The sequence below is a fragment of the Meles meles genome, chromosome 1 (genome assembly GCF_922984935.1).
Source record: "Meles meles chromosome 1, mMelMel3.1 paternal haplotype, whole genome shotgun sequence".
Classification (NCBI taxonomy): domain Eukaryota; kingdom Metazoa; phylum Chordata; class Mammalia; order Carnivora; family Mustelidae; genus Meles; species Meles meles.
In genome coordinates, this window is record NC_060066.1 from 121,539,776 (window position 1) to 121,567,224 (window position 27,449).

At 43.1% G+C, this 27,449-nt stretch overlaps 1 protein-coding gene across 2 annotated transcripts in view; it reads right to left on the reverse strand.

The window, feature by feature from the left end:
* Positions 1 to 6,141: 6,141 nt before the first annotated feature.
* AHCYL1 (adenosylhomocysteinase like 1) overlaps positions 6,142 to 27,449 on the reverse strand; it is a 39,213-nt gene continuing 17,905 nt past the window's right edge. The window contains exons 2-17 of one of the 2 annotated variants that reach the window (XM_046012775.1): positions 20,560 to 20,671; positions 17,935 to 18,078; positions 16,848 to 16,948; positions 16,322 to 16,424; positions 14,855 to 14,949; positions 14,167 to 14,273; positions 13,211 to 13,327; positions 12,874 to 12,937; positions 12,003 to 12,091; positions 11,570 to 11,640; positions 11,120 to 11,214; positions 10,934 to 11,032; positions 10,487 to 10,555; positions 9,968 to 10,046; positions 8,719 to 8,839; positions 6,142 to 8,197 (exon numbers count right to left, since the gene is read on the reverse strand). In XM_046012775.1, the coding sequence (XP_045868731.1) occupies positions 8,191 to 8,197; positions 8,719 to 8,839; positions 9,968 to 10,046; positions 10,487 to 10,555; positions 10,934 to 11,032; positions 11,120 to 11,214; positions 11,570 to 11,640; positions 12,003 to 12,091; positions 12,874 to 12,937; positions 13,211 to 13,327; positions 14,167 to 14,273; positions 14,855 to 14,949; positions 16,322 to 16,424; positions 16,848 to 16,948; positions 17,935 to 18,078; positions 20,560 to 20,671 (1,473 nt within the window). In that variant the 3' untranslated portion in view covers positions 6,142 to 8,190. Of the gene's footprint in view, positions 8,198 to 8,714; positions 8,840 to 9,967; positions 10,047 to 10,486; positions 10,556 to 10,933; positions 11,033 to 11,119; positions 11,215 to 11,569; positions 11,641 to 12,002; positions 12,092 to 12,873; positions 12,938 to 13,210; positions 13,328 to 14,166; positions 14,274 to 14,854; positions 14,950 to 16,321; positions 16,425 to 16,847; positions 16,949 to 17,934; positions 18,079 to 20,559; positions 20,672 to 27,449 lie in introns of those variants that run through there. The other variant, XM_046012783.1, reaches the window with a different exon arrangement.

The following is a 27,449-nucleotide window of genomic DNA, read 5'->3' on the forward strand; positions in this document are numbered from 1 at the left end:
GAGATCACAAGTAGGCAGAGAGGAAGGTGGGGTGAGGGAGGAAGCAGGCTCCCGGCTGAGCGAGAGCCTGATGCCGGGCTCAATCCCAGGACCCTGTGATCATGTCTTGAGCCGAAGGCAGAGGCTTTAACCCACTGAGACACCCAGGTGCCCCCCACCTCCCTTAGATTTAAATCCTAACTCTTTACCCTAACATCCAAGGCTCATGTGGGCCCCCAGAGGGCCCTGCCTGTTTCTCTGACCTCATCTCCTACCGCTCTCCTCCTCTGGCCTCATGCCCCTTGCCTCTTGCCCCCCGCCCTAGGCTCTATCTCTCTAGCAGGTCAAGTTTGCCTCTACTTCAAGTCCTTGGCACTAGCTGGTTTGCTGAAGTGAGGGGAGCAGGGAGCTTGGAGTGTTCTTTCTATAGATAACAGTAATAATAACAGCAACTATGTATATATCCTTAGTGTATGGCAGGCACCGTGCCAAGGACCTAAACTCATTTAATCCTCACACCAGCGCTCTGGGATGGATGCTGTTGTTTGCTGCCGAAGAAACCTGGATAAAGAGAGGTGAAGTATTTGCTAAAGGTCACATCCTGTCAGACCAGCTTCCCCGAAAGCAGGCTCTGAGGCAGAGATCTGCATCTGGGAGGTGTGTTGGAGACCGACCCTGGTAAAAACCCCCCTAGGCAGGTGAGAGCACCAGGACTGGGGGAGGGAGAAATTGAACTATGACACAGTTGCCATAGAGATCGGTGAACCCTTCAAGGCCCTGGAGAGCGGAGTTGTCCCGCATTGAAGGCCAAGGAGTCAGTCCTTTATATTCCTGCATGGATGAATCCTCAGCTGCCAAACTGCCTGGGCGAGGGGTATATCTTTAAGATAAGGGAGCTCTCTTCACTGGAGAAGCACTTCTGGAAATTGCAATTGCTAAGCAGCCAACACTTTGGGCACCGGAATTATGAAAGCCCCAGCCCCGAAAGGAGAGTTTGAGCAGTGGATCACCGTCCCCAGGACACACCGTGCCTTAGTTTCTAGTTCTGCGTAACAAGCTACCCTCACATTTAAGGATCAAAATAACAAATAGTTATTATCTCATCGTTTCTGTGGGTCAGCAATCCCGGGATGGCTTTGCTGAGTGCCTCTAGCTCAGGACGTTAAAGCATAAATTGTTCTAGCACCTGTTAACGTGATAAGGAAGAGTTCAGTCCAGACTCTTGGAATAGGCGTCCGGACTATCCCTGGGTGAGAAAGCTTGGGCTCAACTCCAAATCCAGCAAAGACTGCGACTGCTGGGAACTTGTAGCCAACAAGTGGAATGAGGGGGTTAGTGGATGAAAAAAAAGATATTACTAAGAGGAGACACGAAGGGTAGGGTGATTCTTGCTAAACTAACAGGATTCTTGCTGAAGGTGGGCCAGAGTGATCAGATATCAAGGGTGGAGAAGGAAGAATATGATCAGATACCAAGGGTGAGGAGATTCTTGCTAAACTTACTTAGTAGAATTCTTGTTATACTTGGGCTATACTTGTCCCGGGCAAGGACAGGGAGCCAAGATCAAGGCCTCATCCAGGAAAGGGCTCAGAGGAGGCTGGCTGCAGTTTGGACAAGCAGAGCATCTTTGTCAAGGTCTCTCACGAGGTTACAGTCAAAGCTGTTGGCCAGGGCGGTGGTCTTACCTGACAGCTTGACCTGGAGAAGGGGAAGGATTCTAGGAAGAAGGCAGAGTAAGAAGCACCAGGAAATCTGTCTCCCCATTTAGTGGACAATTGTACTGTCAGAATGTGTCTGATGTAACTGTTTTGGAACTCTGAAGTTTGCTGAAGGCTCTGCAGGGAAGACCTGGAGAGTAAATTACCTTCACTTTGATCAGTTTCAGCTGTTAGCCACCATAGCAACTACCCATGCCCCAATGGCTTGTAACTGTACCTTTAGTTTTCTGGATGAGACTGATATGTTTAAAGAAAAAGATTGTTAGTGTGAAAACTAGTATTACTGTATCTTTGGTTTGTGACTCCACACTTTGTTTTCTATATAATTTAGGAGAATAGTGAATTTAAAAGAATTATTAGTTTGTTTTGGGGCACACAATGTATAAAGATGATATTTTGTAACATCAGCAATCAAAAGGGGTAAGGACAGAGCTATAAAGGAGCAGAGTTTTTGTATGTTACTGAAGGTATAAATTCAAATGAGAGCATTATAAATTTAGAATCTTAAATGTAATCCCATGGGAACCACAAAGAAAATAGCTGTATAATATACACAAAAGGAAATGGGAAAGGAATTTAAACAACTCATTACAAAAAATAAACACCAAAGAAGACAGTAATGCAGGAAATGAGAGACAAAAGTTACAGGACATATGGAATACAAATAGCACTATGCCAGGAGTAAGTCCCTCTTAATAAGTAATTAAGTGTAATAAATTTAACTTGCCATTCAAAAGACAAAGGTTGGCAGAATGGACAAACACACAACCTAACTCTATGCTATCTATAAGACTCACTTGAGATCCAAAGGCACTATCAAGTGGAAAGGGGAGGATAGAAAAAGATATTCCAAGCAATAGTCACCAGGAGAGAGCAGAGGTGGCCATATTAATATCAATTGATTTATTTATTTACTCATTCACTTATTCATTTATTTATAAAGATTTAATTATTTATTTGACAGAATGTACACAAGTGTGAGCATGAGGGTAGGGGCAGAGGGAGAGGAAGAGAGAATCTTAAGCAGACTCCCTGCTGAATGCAGAGCCCAACACAGGGCTCCATCTCACCACTCTGCGATCATGACCCTGAGATCACGACCTGAGCTGAAACCGAGAGTCAGTCGCTTAACTCACTAAGCCATCCAGGCACCCCAAAGGAGGATTTATATAGTAAGAATAGGCTCAAAACAGCACAAAGCTCTAATAATTATAAGACCGTTGAAATACATGAAGCAAACACTGATAGAATTGAAGGGAGAAATGGATAGTTATACAATAATAGTTGCAGACTTCAATACTGCACTCACGATAATGGATGGAACCAGAAAGAAGGTAAGCAAGGAAAAAGAGGACTTAAAACAATAAACCAACCAGAGCTAACAGACACACAGAATACTATCCAATGCCAAAGCACACACATTAGTAAGCCCACAGCAGAGATAGGAAAAAGCCACACAAATGGTTGTTCCCCATTGTATGTGTGACAGAGAAAGAGAATACCCTTCTTCATCTTACCATTAGATTTGATACAAAGTCATCTTTGCTTGGAAGAATATTCACGCACAACTATCCCCTCTGTCGACAGATTTGCCTGAAAGCAAGCTATAAGAGCTAGTGCCCCTCAGGGAAGGCTGTGCTCAGATGACCCTCAGCAGAGTTACAAGCCCGTATTTGTCCAGTTCAAGCTCCTTGTCACACTTTCCTTGACGGGAAGACTCCTCTCCTCTAAGTGGCCCTTCAGAAGCATTTTGCCCAGATAGAAATACAAAGGCAAGGGAATCATTGAAGAGAATGCCCCTTACATTTGGTGTTTGTGCAAGGAAACAGTGGGGTGGGTAGAGTATGTGTGTGAACTTTTGTGATTGACAACCCAATGCAGAGCACAAGGGCCCAACGGGTCATCAGGGGATCTATGGGGCCCCTGGAGTGGGTGACTTTGACCCAGTTTGGCTCTGGCTCTGGGAATCAAGTATTCTGTGTCCCCCGAGGCAGCAGGTTCCCTAGGTGACCGGGGCTTGTTATTCAGGAAACGTCTGCAAAGTCATGGCGTCTGCGGCGTGGGGCTTCATGGCCATGCCGTTTCTTCTGCTGAAAGGATCTTTTTTAAGAAATGAGAACCACAAGGAAACTGCCTCCAAGTACCCTTGAGGAGCCTCAAGGTGACTCAGAAGAAAGGCCTCAGGGAGCCAGAAAGCATGAAGGTCAAATCCTAGGTCTACCTATTAACTGCCCTATGACTCGAGATGCTTAATTTCCTCCTGGCCCTAAGTTTGTTTCAGTGGGCCTGGGACAGGATTGGGAATCTCTATTTTTAACCAGCCCCATATGTGACTCATACTAGAAACCTGGTATGAGCCTCTTTCCTACAAGCCGTATTGGCTCGTGTTTGTTACGCATGACCCTGGAGACAGACTGTCTGGGATACTTCCAGCTCCACCAGCTTGGGATTTGTGTATCCTTGGGCAAGTTATTTCACCTCCCTGTCTCAATTTCCCCATTTGTATAATGGGGAGAATAGTAGTACCTGTCTTACGGGGTTATTGTGAAGATCAAGTATGCTAATTGTGCAAAGCCTTTAGCATGGAGCCAGTTACAGCAAACACTGTGTGTTCCTCTTAATATTCCAGAGCCACAGACCATTATCCACAAGTCCAAAATTTAAACAAATTCTAAAAATCAAAAAGTTTTCCCCTGGGACGCCTGGGTGGCTCAGTCGGTTAAGCGTCTGCCTTGGTTCAGCTCAGGTCATGATCCCAGGGATCGAGCCCTGCCATCAGGCTCCCTGCTCAAGGAGGAGCCTGCTTCTCCCTCTGCCTGCCATTCCCCCTGTTCCTGTGTTCATGCACGCTCTCTCTCTCTGCCAGATAAATCTTAAAACAGTTTCCCCCTGAAGTTTGGCACAAATCAATGTGGCAGCGAAACCTGATCTGAACTAATGGGAGGCTACTGAGTCTTTATCCCTTATTCTGTGCATATTAAAATTTAATTGAAGAAACAGCAACACATTTGATTATAGAATGCTGCCTCACAGCCCCAGTAGGTATTACATGATACACTGTGTATTTGTGTATTTCTTAAAAATCTGAAATACTCTCAACCTCAAAACACAGGGGTTTCAGAGAAGGGAACTCGGAGCTACAGCTCATCATCTTTCCTTGGCCAGAGACAACGTGTGATAACCAGACAATGTGCGAAAACTCGCCCTCTGGTGGTTGCTGTGGAGAACCACACCACAGGAGGGCTGGATGAGAGGGAAAAGCCCCATCAGAGACTCATCCTCTGGCCCACAGTTCAGAAGAAAAATTCTTTTTAGAAGACATTTCTTAGGGGCACCTGGGTGGCTCAGTGGGTTAAAGCCTCTGCCTTCAGCTCAGGTCATGATCCCAGGGTCCTGGGATCGAGCCCCGCATCGGGCTCTCTGCTCCGCGGGGAGCCTGCTTCCTCCTCTCTCTCTGCCTGCCTCTCTGCCTAAGTTGTGATTTCTCTCTGTCAAATAAATTAAAAAAAAAAAAAAGAAGAAGACATTTCTTAAATGTCTTCAAGGGCTGCTGTATGGGCAGAGAAGACATCACTTCAGTCAAAAAAATTAATATTCAATTTACTGAAGTAATAAAAACATTACATCAGCTTTTAAAAGTTCGGTTTCTAGATCTTATATTTATAAAGCTAGCAAATGTTAATTACTTTAAATTAGGGGAAATTTGAATATCCAATTTATAAACAAACTCCTTTAAACTCCCTTAAACATTTCCTATTGCATTTTTGTATTTAATATATTCGATTTCCTTTTCAGAGTACTTTAATTATCTGGCCAACCAAACTCAAACAAAATACTATTAAAAGTTCCCGTAGTATATATATAGTTTCCAATACCATTATAGAGAGAAATGATTGCAATTTAAAACTGATTACTAAGTCTAAATCGATTACTCACTCATGCACTCCAGACTGGAATCACAAATTATCTTCCCCAAGTTAATTTTTAAGTTGCTTTATCAGGTTCCTTGCAGATCTGTTTCTTGAAGAAATTTTTTTTTTTTAAAGATTTTATTTATTTATTTGACAGAGAGAGATCGCAAGTAGGCAGAGAGGCAGGCAGAGAGAGAGAGAGGGAAGCAGACTCCCTGCTGAGCAGAGAGCCCGATGTGGGACTCGATCCCAGGACCCTGAGATCATGACCTGAGCCGAAGGCAGCGGCTTAACCCACTGAGCCACCCAGGTGCCCTCTTGAAGAAATTTTGAGTGCAAGTGCTTTGGCACAGAGCAGGCACACACAACTTAAGGTATTCCTGAAAAACTCTGTACCCAGCCTGTTCCTCTCCGTACTAGGTCCTCAGCACATCTCTGTTAGAGACTGCTAAATGACCTCTGACTCATCCCACCCTAGAAAACAAGTTCCAATGATGTTCTGCTGTTCAGGCAAGAATGACACAGAATCCCAATAAGGTCTTATCATTTTAATTGACTTTAATGATTATTGCTCATCTGCAAGGATTAATATTGCATTCATTAAAAATCATTCAATACAAAATAAACTTGTTCTTCCCGAGTTGCTCTCCACACGCTCCCTCTGATGCCAGACATTTTCCCACAGTGCCCTTTGTTACATGGCTTGACAGAGATGGAGCCCTTACCTATTATTCCTATGGACACAGTAATAGATTGGGAGCAGGGGGCAGGCCAGAGGGCAGTGGGACCTGGGCCCCTTGCCTCCAGCAGAGCTGATGTCATGGATACCACTGTTGGCCAGGTTACTGCCCCTCCAGGATGGGGTCTTCTGATTGGCTGGTTCAATGCCCTGAGAAAAAGGGCTTGAACTCTTAGCATCTACAGAGAAGAAAGCATGGTCACACTGAAAAGAAGTGGGAAGGGGCTGGGTAGGGGAGAACTGGGAGAGGAAAAGGAAAAATGTTTTGGCAAGACTCTGCTAGAAGGCCGCAGAGTGAAAGCCTTCCTTTCTTATGTTTTTATGTCTCTCTGATCAACGGCAACAGAGAAATGAACATTGCTAGTACCTAGCACTAATGCCTGATGCAACTTTGAAGGATCACCAGCTAGAACAAGTTGAAGATTTAGAATCCTGGATAATTATATACTTAAAGCTCGTGAGCATAAAGCTCATCGGACCATGCAGAAATGCTGGTAAGCAGGGTGCATGGCATGGGAATACATACCTCTCCAATCTTTGAGGGCCTTTCTAGGGATTCTTTCCGAGCATGAGCCAGGACGCACTGATTACCTTCTCTGTGCACAAACTGCCCTTTAAGATCTTGGTTCATAAACTTTTTGTGACACGTGTCAATTAAAAGAGGTACCACTTCTGTAAAACTAACATTATACATGGGGCCTAAAGTCCCAGACCAGTTATATGGAATTACATTTCCCTCACTCTGGCTCAATTTATCCTTTCCCTCCCACCCACATCTACCTCCCTTTAAATATTTTAGGTTGCAGAAGCACAGTTGACCAGAAATTTACTCTTAAAGGATAAATCCTAAAGATAGAGCTCAGTGTTTTAGACTGAGTAATGGCTCAAGAAATTCGCCTTCTGCACAAGCTGTATGGGGCAGAGCTGACAGAATTTGCCATTATGGCCCCAGTTCATTGAAGCTATAAACTATGGGCTAGAAACAGAGGGACTTATCAGAGTTTGAGGCCAGCATTTCTCCAGACTCAACTCTGCACTCTCAGCTCCAAAGGTTCAAAAGAGAAACTGGGAATGACTAATCACCCAAGCAGTTCCTCAGTGTTAACACTAAACATTTTTCTTACCTTTTTTTCTTTCTTTCTCTCTCTTTTTTTTTTTGGTACAACGGAAATCAATGCTAGGGGACAAAATTAAACTTAATAGAGTGCAGTCTGGTTAAAAACTTGAAAAATGAGAAGGTCTGGTGGGAGCGGAGGAAGGGTTGTATTAAATCCAAGTGGACCAACTGGATCTTAACAGTACACATCTCTGAACCAGACACACTGCCTGCACACAGGAAACAGGGCTTGGAACACCTGGAGAAATGAGCATGCGCCACCTAACATCTAACCTACCTGGCTAGTGGGTGCCATCCCTGCTCCTCGACAAAGTGAAAGAGCACTGATTTCAGCAGCTAAGAAATGGGCTCTTTTAAGGCAATTTAGACATTGCAGATTGTTCAACAAAGAAGGTACCTTAGCATTTCCTGTTAAAAAGGTACCCAATTAAGACTAAAGTCCCCAGAAATGGGAAAGAAAGAATCACCTTTCTGGGCTGGGAGAGTAAAATCCTTCTTTAGTGACTAGGGTGAGGAACCTTGAACCTCAGTTTCATCTAAAGAGCCATGAAGTAAGTTCCTGTGTGGTCTGCAGAACTTGGACAATGAGATGAAGAAAACGAAAATGAAATTACAGAAAAAAAAAATCAACAGGAAAGGAATAAGAAGAAAATAAACATTATCTTAAAAAATATTTCTTTTAAAGTTGTGTGGTTCATGTGGACTGGTCCTTGGTAATATGGTCCATTAGTATCTGTAAAGGAAGAGACTGCTTGGTTAGCACTTGGGTCTTCCACATGAGAGAGTCAAGAGAATAATCAGAAACAGAGGATACTCCCCAGGGTCCCTCCCGGCCCCGGTGGGATCCCTGCAGCCATTCCTCATGGATCATTCTTCCCTCTGGCTTCCATGGGGTTTCTGGCAATGCCATCTCTGGTTTCCTTTCCTGCTCCCTGATAATGTAAGCAGTGGTTTTTAACCCTGACTATACATTAAAATCTAGGGAGCTTTTACAAAATAAATCTGGGCCCCATGCCAGACCAACTGTATTAGAATCTCTGGGGTGAGGCCAAGCTTCCTGCTTCAAAATTCTAGAAAACCCTCACCCCTTACATCTACTACTAGATATACAATTTCTCTGCCTAACTTGTTACTCTGGAGCAGAGTTCTGGTACTCTTCAAAATCAGGCACACCACTTTATTTAAGAAAGCTGGCTAACATGCTTTGTTTATTATTGGGTAAAAGAGCGTCTCACTTGTTTTCCCCCAAGTTACCTGTAATAATTGGGTTTGAATGGCCCATTTTTGTTGAGTCCCAGATATTTTGCTTGGTCATCTGTCAGCTCTGTCAGGTGGGCATCAAATGATGGCAGGTGCAAGCTGGCAACGTACTCATCTAGGAAAAACACAGTGGCAGGGGAGCTCACTCCGTTTCAATCTGCCTTGCAGGGCACACCCTCCCCCTATTTTCATCTGCAGCTTTTTGGGGAGGACAAGGAATGGAATCACTGTGAAAGCACCTATAACTCGAAATATTTGCTTAAAGAACCCTCAAAGTTGCTTTTCTGGCAGGGTACTTCTCTCTGTATATCCAGAATGCATTTGGAAAGCCATTTGCTAGGGTGACAAAATGGGGTGGACTTGTACCTCCCCATCCTTCTCTGGCAAAGCTTCTGGCTTTACCCCAGTGGCTAACATGCTACATATGACTCTCACCTTCCTGTAGCAACTTCCTTAACTGAATTACATTCAAACTATGAAACAAAGTAGATACCAATAGCTCAAAAGTGCTTTGTATCATTTCGATTTCTTTAGAATAATATCCATAAAGGCCTCAGATCTTAGGATCACTGATTTCTAAGGCAGCTGGTGCAAACTGGTGCTAAGCACTCTTCCATAGATAAAACTTCCCAGGCTTTACTTTTATGAATACGAATTAAAGGAAAAAAGATAATCTGAAATACGCTGGTTGGAGGAGATAGAGTAAGAAGTCTTTCAGCTTTAAAGAAGGGGTGAGGGGCTGACCAGTTATAGATGGGAGGTGGGTGCCACTATTCCAGAAGGGCAAAGAACCAGAAATGATGTAGTATGCCACACGAACACAACACAGCTGTACCCCAGATTATCAAGAGGTTCCATATTTACAGAGGATGGATGATAAAACCTAGATTTGTTTCTGTTTCTCTCATCTTGGTCACAGTCTGTAGTCACTGGTGGTGGGAAGTTTACTGAACTCCATATGGCTACTAAGAATAAAAGCATCTACCTTAAACCACCACTATGCTAAGCACTTTTACTCATTAGCTCTAATTCTGACTACAATCCTACAACGTATGTAACTATTACTCTCACATTATTGATAAAGACACTGAGGCTCATGGAGATTAGAATTGGTCCTGAGGCCCAGAAACCATGAAATGCTAGGATGCAGATTAGAACTCTGACTCTAAATCCAATACTTTCATTTGACCAAACCATGCAAAAGTCTGGGGATCGGTACAGGCTCCTACTGTTTCTCACTCACCCATTTTCTTAGGAAGCAGGTATACATCTTGTTTGTATCGTCCCTCAGGTGCATTATAGAGCTCTATCAGTGCCAAAGCCTAAGTTGGGAAATAAGGGTCAGAAGACACAAGAACACTTCTTAGACAGGGACCTAAAAATAAAACTCAATCTAACAGGGTCTTGGGGTAAGTACCACAGTGATCTATCATGATGGCAGTACCCAGGACTTGGCCTGCAGTAAACACCACCACGTATCATAAGAGGATTTGCTGCTGTTTTTGTTTAGTTCCTAATAAAAGAACAGACTAAATACAACTAAGCTGGAACCCTACCTTCTCAACTAACATAGCCAACTCAAAGGGGTACAGACACTGACTCTGCCCGAGGACTCTCTTCTACGCTTGAGAAAGCCCGTCTTGGCCCCTTGTGGCCTGAAACAGGTTGAAAAGAACACAGCACGGCACACTCCCATTGAACTCTGACCCAGGTCTGGTTCCACTAATCTCAGGGCAGGAGAGGCAGGCATTTGGCCACATACCTGTGTTGTAGCTGTGATGGACAGAACAAAGGTGGGAACTGTGGAGCAGCTCAGGTTGAGAAGACGTCCCTGAAAAGGTAAGAGAGCCCCGGGTGAGCTGTGCTCCCCTTCTGTCTGATTCCAGCGCCATACAAGTGAAGTAAAGCAGAACAGGACTCAGTTGGTACAGAAAGAATTACAGTTCCACATCAGGCCTCTAGATTTTATCTTATTTCCCGTAAGCCCATGTAAGTATGACAAGCTGAAGCATGCATGGGAGTTGAGGAAATAGTGTGTTACTTGGTAAAAGGAAGATCTTTTTTTGAGTGGTTCTATTTTAGGGACCAGGAAGTTTAAGAACTAGATCTCTATGCAAAGCTGGAGTTCAGGAAAACGTGGGCCAATGCTTTTTCCCCACCTCCCCTCCTCCGCCACGGATCTAACGACATTGCCGTCCCGTGTATGTACCTCTGCCAGGAGGACAACGCGTTTGCCATCTGGCCAGATGACATGGTCCACCTGAGAGCGCACGCGCTCCCATGTCAGCTCTGGAGTGCGCAGGCTGGTCTGAAAGGAAGATGGCACAGTTGACGGTGGCTATAGTGGAAGGGAGGGGAAAAAGGCCTTGCAGCAAATCAATGAGGGAAACCTTACCACATCAATTTCTGTGTTGGAGTGGCCCATATTGCACACGATACAGCTGTTTTTCATGCGGTCCAAATGCTCCCGTGTCACTACATTCTTATTTCCTAAAGGTAAAGGAGAGCAACCAAAGAAAGATGCTGGGGGACAAAGGTACCTGGCTTCCAGTGAGGACATGGGAAAAGAGGATGCCTGCTGCACTGAAGGGCATGCATCCTTTATGAGAAACGTAACAGCTCTTTACGCACAGTGATGATTTGGTTTTAAGATTCAACAGTATAAATCGCCATCAAGAAAAAAGGCTCTTGGTTCTGGAAAACATGTTAAGGTTCCAATAGCTTATTCTGGTTCTGAGACTTTTACACTGAGCACAGGTCTCACCTACTTTATCTGAAAGACCACTTTCAAGATTTGGCCTCAGAGCTACCAGTCCTCCATGTACACCAAAGCACTGATACTTACCCGTGCAAGTTATTACGACATCAACTTGCCGGATGACTTCATTTAGCTTTACCACCCTGAACCCATCCATGCTGGAAGGAAAGGAAGGAACACAATGAGCAAAGCAAGGAGGCAGTGGCACAGAGGCTGGTCACAAAATGAGACCAGCAAAATTCCCTTCTGAAGTCGGGTCCAGTGCTATCTCACATAAGTGACAAGCTGTTCTAAGCTACACTCTGGCCTCTTTGGACTCCCCGAGATTCCAATCAGGAAGGGAAAATGCCGAGAAGCTCTAGGAGTGCCCTGGGCTTACAATGGAGGGAAGAGCCATCCTCCTAGCTTTCTCTTCCTTTAGAGAGATTTCTGCAAGGAACGGTTAATATAATCAATCATAAACTCTCAGAAACACTAAGTACCAGGGGTGAATCTAACAGTATTACCATCCTGTTCTTACCAGGCCTGCAGAGCACAGATGGGGTCGATTTCTGTGATGTAGACAATTGCTCCAAGGGCCTTGAGAGCAGCACAGCAACCCTTTCCCACCTGCAGAGCATAAGAAAGAAGTAGGGGTGTCAGGTCATTTAAGGCATGGGTAGGGGGCATGTGGCTTTTCAGGAGATGGGAATTAACCTCCCTGAAATCACCAATGCTCTAGTGAGCCCTTGCAGGGATGCTCCAAGCCAGGCAGAGCATAAACAGATTCAGATTATGCTGTGACCCTCAGCCAGAGAGGTGATCTGACATTCATATTTCACAGCAAGGGCTAGTGAAAGAAACTGGGAGATCGAATAAGTGTTACCATCAGGAAAACAAGACCAAGGAAGAGCAATTGTAACCTCTCATAGCTTATTCCAGAAAAACCTGATTAACCTCATTTAAGATGCATCGAACTCAAGGACAGCCCAGTAGTTCAAGAACCTCCATGGGTCACTGATGACAACTAGTCACTAGTCTCCTTCACCTAGTCTAGTTTAGGGATCATCAACTATGTGCCACTTCAGGTCCCACCCTTCACTCCAGTCCCAGGTCACTTGTGTGGCTAAAATGCTACATGTTCACTTGAAGTCAGTCTCATAAAAGGTAACTATTATCATGGTGGAGGGAGGGGCGGGGCTGCCAACATGCCATTCCACAAGACAGTGTGGTGAGATCTGAAAACTCAATGGATTTTGTACATAATTCTGAATAAAGCACTTCTGCTACTGAGATACACTATCTCGAAGCGTATTTTAACCCCGTGTCAGTGACCACACTGACAGCACGGATTGCCTTCACTCCACATTTCTAGAAAGTCTATGAAAAGACACTGAGACCCAGCTATTTACCTCACCATAGCCACACACCACCACTTGTTTCCCACCAAACATCACATCTGTGGTCCTCTTCAGGCTGTGGAAAACAGATAAGGGCTCAACTTAAACATTATTAGCCCAGACACAGTCCCTCTGCACAAAAGCAAAAGTGTGAGGCAACGCCCCATGAGAACTCCAGCTGGAAGCTGGCTGGGCCCAGTATGACATGAGCCCCTCTAACGAACCTTTAACGCCAAAGGAAGACAATGGGAAGACCACTGGAGAAGACGAGGAGTGGTTTCAGAATAACACTGCGACCCGACCCAAACCTGTCCCCTAGGAGTCTGAATATCTATACATTTCAACCTACCCATCCAAAATGGACTCTCGGCAGCAGTACAAGTTATCAAACTTCTGTTTGGTAACAGAGTCATTGACATTCATGGCCGGAACACAGAGCTTCCCAGCTTTGGAGAGCTGATACAGCCTAAAGGGAAAAGAAGCCACAAAAACAAACAAAACCGAAATTAGCTGGTAAAACATACAACGCAGGGCAAAATCTGCCTAATTCTCTTCGAGCTCCATGCTGCCCGCCCCCGCCCCCCCAGCTGTATTTATTGCCCAAGGATATCAGTAAGCAAGAGCATTTCCTTGTCCTCACCTCTTTTCATTTTCTCTCCCCCTGGGCCCCCGCCCTTTTCTTGGAAAGGGAAAAAAAACCCTTTCAATAGAAGAAATTGACTTCTCTTCCATAAAAGGGGATGTATTTCCTTAGACCAGCATTTTCTTGATTAAAAAAAAAAAAAAAAACACGCCTACTTCTGATAAACAAAGATTATCAATGACTCTGATTCGGTTGCCTATGTGTGCTTGTGTGAACGTGTGCAGTGTGCCCACAACAGAGAAACACTCTTTCAGAGAGAGATCTTTTAGGATTTTGACAAGCCAAGAATACTTTGCCCAGTTTTACTTTTTGTAGTGTGTATGATATATAGTTTTACAATAGGATTTTTTTTCGTATTTCAAATATAAAATTTTAATACAATATTGAATACAGTTTTCCAGATACATTCATTCCCTACACCTCCCAACACTGGTTGAGACTCACAGTGGAATAAGTGGGAAAGAAAAATGTGTGAACTAGAACCTGAAATAACTTCCTTTTAGGATCTCCTGGATTCTTCAGAAGTAAAAACGGAGAAGTTTTATGTAATGAAGGTACTCCCATTTAGTTACGCGTATGAAACATAGCCCTCAAGCCTAACGGAGACCAGGAGAGTTTGCTGAGGCAAGGACACAAGGGGCAGCTACTCCAGAATCTGTTACCTGTGAACACCAGTCACGCTCTCTTCCACAATGCCTCGGATCTTCTTAAACACGTTTGGATACTTCTTATAAACCCAGTGGGTTAAGTCTCCCCCATCATCCAGGATCTACAGAACAGCCAGAAGACTTCTATGGGCATTCAGGCTGCTAGAGCTGGGGGGAACTTTGAACCCACTTTCTGTACTAGTAAGAGAGCCCTGTATGTTTTGGAGGAGCACTCCTCAGAGCTCCTTAGAACAGGTTTAGACAGTGGAAACACAGTCAAATTTGTTGGTGTAGAATGGTTAAAAGGATTCCTAAGTTTGTTCTTGGCTATAGTGAAGAGTATTAGGCTAATCATAGACTCGCTTTTAGTCTAGAGTCCTGAAATATATAGCTCTGTGGGATGCAAAAGGCAAGCTGGAGCAGGAAGGAAAGAAACCAGAATTCTACTCCAAAGAGGAACCACATTATTTCTTTCTATTTCATTCTGCTGCGTTTGAGCCACAAGTGTTCACTTTAGTTTTACCCTTCCCCCACCTTTCCATTCAGTACTCAGACCCATTCTGAATAGGTATTGAGCTAAACACTCTGACAACAAAGTAAGTGTATCAGAACATACATCCAAAACATATTTAGGGAACCATGCTTTGAGGGAAAAAAGGAAACAAATCTATGGTCAAAGTGTGGGATGAATATACATCATTACCATGTTAGCTTGCCAACCATCCATGTTCACACAGCGGTCAATACACCACCAGAAGTCATCTTCTGACTCGCCCTTCCAGGCAAACACTGCAACTCCTGTGGGGATGGGAACAAATCAGCTGATTCCTTCCTCTGGGAGTCTGCTATACCAATACCACTTTCTGAGATCCATGTGAAGAGGAAAAAGGCAACAGAAACTATGTTGGACAGGAAACAACTTCGAAAGGGCAAAAAGTCAAAATGGCACCTGTAGTTCAGAAATCGGTAACAAATTTAAGAGATTTTTGTTTTTTAGAAGTATTTTGGAACCTTAAATTGTTACTCTCTTTCGTCAGTTTTATACTTGGAACTCTAACAACCTAAGAAGATAAAGTGAAATGGGAATCAAAATAAAGTTGTTCACTAGAACATTATTTGTATTAGCAAGAATCTTGAAACAACCTAAATGGTCAACATGAGTAAAACAATGAAGAAAAATCATGTGGCCGTATGATTATTACAAATGATGCTTTCAAGAAGTTTTCAGGGACATGGAAAACTACTTCTGAAAGTGTTATGTTTTAGGTTATAAATTATATACTGAGACTTATTAATCTCTGTAAAAAGTGAATAGAAAAAAGGAAAAATGTGTAAAATATTATCCCTGTGCAGTAGGATTATTATTATTATTCTGGAAACTCCTAAATTTTCTGTAATGAACACCAGAAAAGAACAAAAAAATCAAGAGTATTATAAAGTTGCTCTCTGAGGATCCCAGGGATAGATGATAAGTCCTTTAAGAAACCTCACAACGGGGGCGCCTGGGTGGCTCAGTGGGTTAAGCCTCTGCCTTCGGCTCAGGTCATGATCCCAGGGTCCTGGGATCGAGCCCCGCATCGGGCTCTCTGCTTGGCAGGGAGCCTGCTTCCCCCTCTCTCTCTCTGCCTGCCTCTCTGCCTACTTGTGATCTCTGTCAAATAAATAAATAAAATCTTTAAAAAAAAAAAAAAAGAAACCTCACGATTTTCTTCTGAACATTTTAACAGTAAAAACTGTTTCAAGCTGAGCTGAACTTACAAATAGTCCATATAGTTTCAATATAATACTGAACACCAAATCATCTAATGAGCTACTAGTACTAAAGGCACTTCTTATTTGTGTGCCCTCAAAAGCGATGAGCCTTTGGTGAAGAGATCAGCTGAACTCCTATACCTCATACAGTTTAGTATTCCTCCTTGTTCGCTTACCATTAGAATTAAGCACCTCCCCATATAATTAAGATTCTTTTCAAAGGTCATTCTTAATGACCGTATCAGGGATATGGATCTTCCTTTTATTACCCATTTTCTTCCTGTTGCTATTCTTATTAACCCTCCAACGTTTTACAGCCTCTAGACAAACAAGTAACCATAAAGATAGTTTTGATACATAAATATTTTACTTAGATAATTATTTTGAAGCACAGTTCCGTGAAAAAGGCTAAACTTACCAGCCTCGGCCAGGGCCGCAGCCACTTCATTCTGAGTGGAATAGATGTTGCAAGCAGACCAGCGGCACTGAGCCCCCAGGGCACAGAGTGTCTCAATCAACACCTATGTAGACATATGGGAGGACAGAGTGAGAGAGAGGAGGGCCGGGTAGGAGCAGCACACAAGGGGACCATGCCCAGCAACTCTGCAGCAACTAGTGCTACACTGGCAAGTTATAAGAGGGCATGGTCCAGCGAGGGAGCCTACTGCTATCCAACTTTACCCCGAAGATGTGTTCCTAAAAGTCTTAACATCTTCCTAACAGTCGTATTTTTGCAGATCTAGATCTCCCTGAGTCAGGTTTGTAAACATACGTTGTAACTATACACACAGAGTAGAAAACCCCATGACTGTGTAACAGGAGGTCCCACCTAACAGTCATTAGCATTTGGAGATTGGATAGATATGGAAGGAAAAGCAAATAAAAAAAAAAAGTTTATTTTTCCCCCTCATAGAAGTCCCTCTTTAGTCTCCCAGCAAACTCACCGCTGTCTGGGCTGTGATGTGTGTACAGCCCACTATTTTAGCACCAGCCAAGGGCTTCTCCCCCTGAGCACGTTTCCTGAGTGAAATCAGAGCAGACATGTCTGTGAAAGAACAGAGGATTTGAGCTAGGTCTGCACTAGCAGTATTATCAAATTTCTGTCCCAGCAACATCTAGGGGTGGTCTGGATCTGTTGAGATATTGCAAGATAAGGTAGAAACACCAAGTAAATTTCCATGATGACTGGCAGCTTCAACAGCAGAAAGACAGTTGGGGAGTTGTTATCCAACCACTTGGAAATTTCTCTCTTCCTGCAGAGGACTGAACAGAGAATGAATTCTCACATCTGGTCAACATGGAGAGTGAGTCTCATCATTCACTTGGGAGGAGGGAAGTGGTTATGGCATTGGCTAAAGGACTCCTAATCATCAAACGAGGAAGGAAGTCTTCACCCTCAGCAGAAGAGCACTTGCTTTTTTTCTATGCAGCCTAACCCCATTCAGTCAGTCAGTTTGGTTTCTGTACTTACCCCCAATAGAGAGCACACCTTTAGCGTGAAAGTAACAAGAGTAAAAGGACCTTATCAGGAGTGGGGTGGGTGGGGAAAACCAAAATTTAACGGACTGTCAGTCACTTTCACTCTTGTTCCAGCAGAGGGTGCTAAGGACCAAAGACCAAAAAGACACTGGTCACCACATCCTTAGCTGAAAACCCTCCCACATCTGCTGCTTCTGGAAAATGTGGGTCTCTGAGATTGGCAGCTGTGGTAGGATCCCGCAGAACTAACCACCATGTAGTGATCCAGGACGTGCTGAGTCCACAAGGAGATCTCCGAATATGGTGTCATGGGGGAGGAAAACAGAAACTACTCTGTGTAATTACTACGTGCTGAGAATAGGAAGCAAGGAGAACAAGAACAAGAACCCTGAGGCTCAAGCTGCACGCAGAGAGATCTGCTTATACAAGAGCCCAGAATGCTGAATTTTTCAAGGCGACTTTCAAGTTAGCTTTCAAGTGTCAAATTGTCTGTGGATCCTGATGACCAGCAAGTGGGTTGCTTCTGGTCCCCTACCCACTCCCTTTCTTTACCTTGTTCTGCAATCTCAATCTCCCGGCGTCCAAATTCTGCCTGCTTGATGTTCTTCACACAGAAATTGCTGCTGCCCTTGGAGTTGGTCTGCTGTTTCTCTCGGGGGGAAACCTCATCATCAGAGCTATCTGTGTAGGATGCAGCTAGAGATGCAGGAGAGAAAAAAACAGGGACAGAAAATCCTCAATGGCTCCAACTCCACAAAGTGCACTCCCCAAAGGACTCTCATTTAAGTTAAGCAGACTCAGAACTGGAGCCACCTTTTACACCACTCTTAGGTCTCCCTCCTCAGAGTCTAACTGATAAATGACATTGTTGTGGATCTCTCAGTGTTGTAGCCCTTTCTTCCACCCTGATGATACTCTGCCCTTAGTCCCTGTAATGGGAAGCTATAGAGCCCACTCCTGCACCAGCTCTAGGGATCCCAGCTAACAGGGGCACTGGGTCCCAATGTGGACTGGAACGAGACATGGCAAAGATGGAAGAATACTTTAGGGCATGTAAGGAACACCACTATTGTAGAACACTGGTTCTCAAACTCAAGCATCTACAGCATTCATCAGAATCATGTGGAAGGTTTGTTAAAATACAAATGGCTAGGCCCACCACCAGAGGTTCCCAATCAGCAGATCTCAGGTGGCACCTAAGAATTAGCATTTCTAACAGCTGTTGCTGCTGTTGTTCAGAAGACCACACTCTGAGAACTAGTAACACGGATGACAGTGCTAAGAGAATCTTATAAGGGATTTTACACTAGGCTGTGCTCAAGGAATACAGAGATGGAAAGAAACGACTCAAAAGGTGAGTGAGTAGCTCTGGTTCTACTGCCAGCCCTGAGATCACTCGGTATGTTCAACTTTAAAAAAACCAGCTTCACATAAAGGCTAAAAATGTCCTTTCAGACAGATGTGCAGGGGGACATACAGTAATCACTCCCCCATCTCAAATCACTTCTTTCTTCTCTGAATCAACGAGTGGTTCCCGATCTGTCTCTGCCAGTGCATCAGGTCTCTCTCACTATCTTCCACACACTACTAGCCAACACAAACACTCCCAAAGGTATCTGTCTCACCAGACAACTGAACTAGATCACAAAGCTTTTTTAAAAAATGCTCTGATAAGCTCCTGTTAATACATGGACATCAAGATTTTTTTAAAAATATTTTATTTATTTATTTGACAGATCACAAGCAGGCAGAGAGGCAGGCAGAGGGAGGAGGAAGCAGGCTCCCTGCCGAGCAGAGAGTTGGCAGAGAGCCTGATGCGGGACTCAATCCCAGGACCCTGAGATCATGACCTGAGCCAAAGGCAGAGGCTTAACCCACTGAGCCACCCAGGCGCCCTGGACATCAAGATTTTTGAGAACTTTGCTAAAGCTTTCTTCCCTCTCTCCTTCCATCTTCCTCTTAGAGCCCAGTTTTTCACAATGAATTCTCTCTTTGCTGGAATCTGTCTGCTTATCACTCCCACTCTTTTGGATCTGTCACTTCAAGACACCTTTTATTTTTGACAGCCATTATGTTTTGAACCTCTTCTTGCACACATGCCACAGTGACTCTGAATATTCATTTATTTCAGTACTTAACCCTGTACACTACCATTTGCTTTTATCTGCTTATCTTATCCATGCTGGGTTATCAGTGGCACAGGGCAGAAGACACTTTTTAAAAAATGCATTTACTTTTTTTTTCTTTAAAACAATCCTTTCCCCTCAAGTCCGGTCCTTAATGCTAATAACACCGTATAAACAGTATTCTGGCGAAGTCATTTATGGAGATGGCAAATCTCTTTGCTAAATCTAATAGCAATCTATGACCTTGGGCAAGCGTCTTAAACTCTTAAATGTTTCCTCAGTTGAACAATGGGGGGTGGAGTTGTATCAGACGCCCCGTGGATCTTCCAGTGTCTACTCTGCTAGTACTCAAATCATAACTTCTACATCCCAAACCACACTAACTTTCCAGTACTCCATCTAAAGTTGAGGACACAATAAAAAAAAAAAAAAAAAAAAAAAACCCTACTTATATAGGGTCAAATTAGGAGAGGATTAAAAAGAAACAGCTGGAGCCACATTATCATAGTTGAAGCTCTCCTGCTCCAGAGGTGAACAGGGGAGGGCACTTCAACATAAAGGGTAACCTAGCAAATAAAAAGGAGCCAAAATACTCATTCTTCTTGTCACCATTCAAGCAGTCTTAGAGCCAAGAAAGAAAAAGACAGGTGGCAGGGTATATCTTAAACAATAAAGTTGGAAATTATGCTTCCAAAGTACATCTCTTTTTCAAGGCCAGTTCCATCAGCCAAAATAGAATTGATTTTCTCCCTTTGTGATGTGGGTGGAGAAACGTGGGAATGGGAACCGGCCCAGCACTACCAAGCAGGCACTGGACGCAGACCACACACAGAGACAGCCAGGGGAAGAGAAGTCTCCAGATGACAAAAGCCTCCCCAGCTACAAGCCTGACTGGGGACATTCCCATTGCCCAAGTGCTAATTATCAGCCCTCAGCAGAAAGATGGGAAGTACTTTCAGATTCTAGATAAGTAAAGCACAGTGGGCAGAGAACTAGCTTAAGACTCTGGAACTCGGAAGGGAGATCAGAGTGGACATAAGTTCACACCTACCTGAACTGTAGCTGTCTGTGGAAGACTGGGAGATGGAGCGAGACAAAGATCGGCGGCCTGTCTTGGTGGGGAATTTGGTGAACTCCTGCATGTCATCAGCAAACTGGATTTGCTGTAAGAGGAAGACAAACAGTTGAAAATTTACAACAGGCATTCTATGAAATGTTCCATTTTTTAAGGCCATGTATTTCCTTCCCTAAAACCTAATGTTATTATATAGCTCCTACAAGCCAGCAATTCTCAGACTGGAGTGAGGGTGGGCGGAAGTTACTTGCTGACTCCTCCCAAATGCCAATTACTGCCTCTTTCCAATTGTTGTAGAATTTGGGCGGGGGGGGGGGGGGGGGGGGGGGGGGGGGGGGGGGGAAGAAGCTCAAGACTGAACTTCTAGCATCTGTCCAAATTTCACAAATCTTTCTTCTCACATTCCATCAAGTTTTCTTTCTTCTTACAAACTTGACACATTAGGCTCTTTACCCTTCCTCCCAACTCTACCAAAAAAACACAAAATCTCATAGTGCTTCTGCTTTTTTTTTTTTCTTTTTCAAAGGATTCTCTTGAAGCACATTCTTATCCTGAAATTAGCAATGGTCTTGTTGTTTGAAGAAAATTATGGAGCTGCCTTGAAATGGTTACAGGCACTGGGGTGCCAAGTCAGAGTCCAATGATAGCTATACTTCACAAAGCCAATGCAGTATGCCCAGAACTTTCCACATCCAATAAAATACTGGCATACAATAAAGCACGCGAAATTCAAAAAAATATATGCACTCCACAGTAAAATTTAACTAATTAGGACTAATTTGAAGGAGAAAATAAATGACTTGATAAACTCTGTATTAAAAACTTCTTTAAATGAAATACAACAGAACTAGTAATTGTTTGAAGGATACTTGGAAAATTGGCTTTAATAAATGGCAAATACCTTATAATTAATATAACTTAGAAATTAATGGATGCTTCTAAAATGTATGAAAACATTTTCTTCTATTAAATGGTTTAAACCTTCCTCCTGAATGCTCTCTTTAAGCTCTGATAAACTCTTTAAAATACAAAATAAACTTCAGCCTCCTGAAAAACAACGGTTTGAGACTATGAATTGAGATTCTCCTCACAATCTGACTAAATCTGAAAAGGTTCCATGGAGAATTCATTAAGCTAAGTCTTTAGCAGATAAGTCTGGATATATAAAAGCTATTACAGATTAAAATTTTCTCCCTATAATGCTAGCAACATGGTTATAGCCACTCTGAAGCCAGAACAATAAACTGTTTGTTACTGCAGCAAGGTAAGAACCAGGCGTAAAAGCGCAACACAGAAAAAGAACTCAGTAAACAACAAGCACTCAGTCTAAGCAACATACATGGCACCAGAACTTGATTAACAAGTATCTTTATACATCCTAAGCAGCTCTTTTAGTTTAGTTGCTAAAACTTAAATAGTTTAAATGCCAAAAGCACAGTGCCTTTCAAAACAACCAACCAAACAACCCACCGCACTCTTGAGGGGCACCTGCATGGCACATTTGGTTAAGCGACCAACTCTTGATTTCAGCTCAGGTCATGATCTCAGGGGTCATGATCTCAGGGTTGTGAGATGGAACCCTGGCTCCATGCTCAGCATGGAGTCTGCATAAGTTTCTCTCTCCCTCTGCCCCTCCCACCACGTGCACTCTCTCTCAAATAAATAAATCTAAAAATAAAACAACAAACCCACTCGTTGAAGGGGCCGCAGGTCAGCATGTGCCCTTCTAGAGTGGATTTCCCACTGCATGTTCACATGACTTCTGCAGTCAGCAAAGCCAGTTTTACTGAAGAGATTTATCCAGGACCAAGGTAATGACTTTCAAACCCAATATGCAGTTCTTTTGGTGGGAGAAAAAATACAGTCAAGAGACCATCAATGCTTTTTAACACCCTGCAGAGGCAGCCCTTCCTCCATCAGCCTCCTTGTTCCTGGCATGGGCAGTCTAGTCGGAAGCTACTCTTTTCTCTTGGCTGTTATGATTCCCTCCCCTGTTCATCTTTTTTCAAAAGGCTCTGGGCATATTCCCAGACACCACCTACCTGGTGGTGGCGGGGGTGGGGGAGGGAAATGCAGTAACATTCACAGTTTCTTAAATTAAAAAAAAAAAAAAAAAAAAAAAAGAGAGGGAGAGAAAGGTGGCTGTGGCAAGATAGAAATGTTTCTGCAGCAAACTAAGAACTGATTTAATAGTCATAATCCTACCTTGTATTAACACAGCTCATCAGTAGTCTACAGCTTAGCAAAATCTTTCCCATCTAAAAATATGAGGCTGTGTTGCAAGCAGCTTACTGATCAGTGCAGTGCCCCATCTCTCAAATAATGAATATGGTCCATATTTGAAGTGGGCAGACTGTTCATTCAAGCCATGGCATGGATGGGTGGCTATCTATTCTTGGAGCTCTCTGATATTTTCGCTGCTTACAGATAAGGTGGTCTGGCTATACGAACATGCCCGATAACCATGTCTTCTCTCCCCCCACCAAACTGCAAGCTGAGGAGAACCCAGAAGACAACTTATGCTCTGCCAGTTCCCATCGCCTGCTTGCTCCATGGCGGCCTGACAGCCTGTAGCTCTGTCTTCCTTTTGAAGTACGGCCTGGAGCTGTTCACCTTCACATTGTAAACAAAGACACTGCAGTCAAGAGCAGTTTTTGAATATCACCCGTTTTTCCCTCTAGTGAAACCAGATCTCAGCAATAGCCCTCTAAGTTGGGATGGCTTCACCCCACTTACACAAATATGATCATTTAGGTAAAAACAAAATCTGAAGATGGCTGCGAAGCTGTTCTGTTTACATTACTTCCTATTATCGTCACTTCTTCCCATCATCATTAAGTCTCCACTGGTGTACCTCAGTGTTTCTTCAAAGCTATATCTTTAAGGAAGGCTAGTTCTAAATAGGATGTGGAATGGGAAAGGGGGAGGGAAAAAGAGATAAGGTAGCTGGAACGTCAAAAAGTATCTGAAAATCAAAAAGTCCTATGTTAAAGAATTATTTTGTGTTTGAATACTCACCATCCCATAAACAGACTTACCCACACCAACCATGCCAGTGTTTCGTTCTTGAACTAATATTACATCTGAGAAAGGTTAGAAGGTCAGATTGACCCATTCTCCAAATAGTACATCCAAATACAGAAGTCTATTTGGCGTGCCTTAAAAACTCAATTAAATATCAGGCCAATTCAATGTGCTATTTTAAAGCACCCATTTGAAGGGCTCAGTGGGTACAATGGTTGACTCTCTTCCACGTGACACTGAAAAGGATGAAAAGAAGCTTTCCAAAGAATCTGGGATCTGGTGCACCCACCACCTCGTGGGTAAGTGTGGTGACAAGCGAGCTGAAAGAACTGCTGTTTATAATTTATCAAGAAAAAGGGATCACAGGCAACCCAAAACAGTTATCAGCCTCCAGGGAAGACAAACTGTTTAATACTACTCATTCAATTTATCCCAACTGGTTTTTACCATCAGAAGCTAAAAAGTTTACTTCCACAAACACATGTTCTACCTACCCAGATGTTAAATAGTAGCTTAGCCACACTTCCTTCCCAGGTCCCGCCCAATCTTGCTGTCTAGCTCCTGAATCCCCGAGAACTGAAAGCCATCAGAATTGCACTATGACACTATAGCCAAGGGATGATAATCAGGATAATACTCATGGAGTGATACGTTCTTTTAGTCAACACATTTGGGAGGAACCGACTAAGCACCCAGCACTATCCCAGGAAAGATCTATGAAAGGAAATACGGGCCCTTATAGTCTATAGATTTCTTCTGAGAGGGTAACTGTAACACAAATGGCTGTCATAGAATTTCACTGCTTCTTAAGGAAGAGCCAGATATTGCAGTCTTAGCCTTATCTGGATACTGTTCAGCTTAGGCCTCCAAAAATCAGAGGTTAGGCCAGACATCTTAAGAAACCTGTGATTTCACATGCTATCTAGCAGCTTTTAATTTCCTCAAAAAGGTTTCCTCCTAAGGGTGAAGGATAGACTCAAAGGTAAATAGCAATCATTAGGAAAACAAACCATTAAGAAAGCAAAGCTTAGAAGTGAGTAGAGGGACTGGTCTATCTTTCTGCTAGGGAGTATGTGAAGGGCCAGTATCCCCCCTTCTGGTACACTACTGATCTTCTGAGGCATTCCCAAATTTATAAGATCTGTCCCACTGTCTCCTCCAGCATACTGTATGTGCAAAATTTTCTGCATATTTCTCAGCTAATACTTAGCAACTGAGTAAAAAGATGACTATCAGAAGCTAGAAATTTTAATAAGGTTGACTACTAAGGTGCTGTAACACCTTCCAGGATTCCTACATCTTTTCTAATCCCCTTTCACACATCTTCTGGCTAACAGATTTCTTCTTCTATAGAATCTACTCTCATCTGCTCTCGTTTCAAAGGGAAGGAAGAGGGTATGGCTATCAGTCTAAACAAAACAGGTGCAAGACCTTGCCTTGATACTTACCACTGATCAGTCTGATTCCATTTCAGATGAATCCAAAGAAACAGTTATCAATAAACACCAATATTCTGGTACAAGAACTATGTCAGTCTGCACATCTTTCAGACCTTCAATTAGATAAAAGAAATTTCCCAAAGAAGAAGGGTATCCTCTTCCCAACACGCGGCTCTCAGGTACACCACCAGAAAATAATTTATCTCAAGGGACTCAATCTCAGGCCACTGAGTCAAATCCACAGCCTCCTTCAGTCACTTCTTCTACTCCCTAGTGCAGAAACCAGTCTTCTGAGACTCAGCAGGTTTTGGCTGCTCCCTGTCCTCCTTCCCTGTCTCAAGTTTCTTAAGTTCTCAGTTTCCCCAGATGGGGCCTGAGCTCGGGGGGAGGGGAGGGTGACGGCAAGTTGACTAATCACAGCACATATTTCCCTCCACCACTCCGCCCATCTCTGTCTCAAGGGTAACAGGATATAATATGCACACGCACATGCGCGCGTACACACACACACACACCTGCCAGAATACACTTATAGAAGAAACAGTCTTTTCAAAAATGGGACTTAACTTGATCTTTCATCAATGTTGGTGGGAGGAAGGGGTGAGGCAACACCAGGGCTCACACTGCCTAGTCACTTAACTGGAGGAAGGAACATAAAGCTTGAAAACCTCTGCCAAAGAGCAGACTTACTCTAATCAGCTACTCCCCCACCTCCCACCCTTCTTATGAGACAATGTACCTCATGGATTTCTATTAGCTCCTATGTTGTATTCTACTCATCAACGAGTAGTATACAATATATGTATTTTTAATATATACATTAAATATAAATATAAATTGTGTGTGTGTGTATATATATATATTTATTTCTATTTTATTTTATTTTTTTGTACAGGTGACTGAAGAAATCTAGATCCCTGGAACATATCCATGACTTCAGTGATACACGAAAGTTCCCTTTCAACTCACTCTCCACCCCCACTGTCCCATTTTCCCAACTTTATTCTCATTTTCTACATGTAAACACTTTAAAAGAATAGTATAATAAACACCTGTATACCCTCCCTCTACACTGAATCCTTCCATTTCCACAAGTTCCTACCTCTGTATATATACACAAACATACATATGCATCCTTTCAAGTGATCCTGCCAAAAAAGATTGCAAACATGAGAACTCACCAATCAATTCTCCAGAATGAATCTTCTAAGAATAAAGATATTCTCTTACAGAACCACAGTAACATTCTCATACTTTTAAGAATATTAATAAGCCTATCTCATCCAGGCTGTGGTCAAACTTCTCCAATTATTTCAAGAATATCTTTCATGAAGATATGGTATGTGCACAAGGGACTATTACATGGTCATAACAAAGAACGGCACCTTGCCATCTGCAGCAACCACAGGGTATTATGCTAAGTGAAATAAGTCAGAGAAAGACAAATACCATATAATTTCACTCGTACGTGAAATTTAAAAAAGCAAACAAAGAGAGGCAGGGGCACCTGGGTGGCTCAGTGGGTTAAAGCCTCTGCCTTCGGCTCAGGCCATGATCCCAGGGTCCTGGGATCAAGCCCCACATCGGGCTCTCTGCTCAGAGGGGAGCCTGCTTCCTCCTCTCTCTCTGCCTGCTTCTCTGCCTACTTGTGATCTCCATCTCTCAAATAAATAAATAAAATCTTAAAAAAAAAAAGAGAGAGAGACAAAAAACACACTCTTAAGTACAAAGAACAAACTGGTGGTGGACAAGAGAAGTGGATGGGAGGAGAACAGGGAAATAAAGATGATGAAGATTTCTCTTGATGAGCACTGAGTAACGTATAGAACTGTTGTATCATTGTACACCTGAAACTTATATAACATTGTGTTACTCACACTTGAGCAATTAAAGAAAAAGAATCTTTCATAGTTATAGACCCAAATGCCTCCCCAACACTTCCAACACAGGAAGGAATCAAGGCTCACTAAATGCATTTGGCTGTTAGGTTCCTTTAGTATCTGGTAATCTAGAACAGTTCTCCGGCTTTTATTTTTCCCTTCTGTGGTATTTTTTTCCTGGAAGAGTACAGGCCAGTTGCCTTATGGAATCTCCCATATTCTGAATTCTTCAGATTAGTTCTTTCCTGTAAATTGGAAGTTCAGTTTTGAGGTTTGACTTGGAAGAGATTAAAATTTTGGCAAGAATATTTCATAGCTAACATTGCCTACTTTGCATCGTATCAGGCAGCACATAACATCAGGTTGTGCCATGATCAGTGACACCAAGCTGAATCCTGGGTTAAAGTGAGACCATCAGTCTCTGAAAGGTGTATTTTCTTCTTTGCAAGTAAAGGTTAAATTGTGGGGTGTTATTTTTCAGCCTGAGAATATCCTGTTCCCTAGTGACTTTACCATCTGTTCA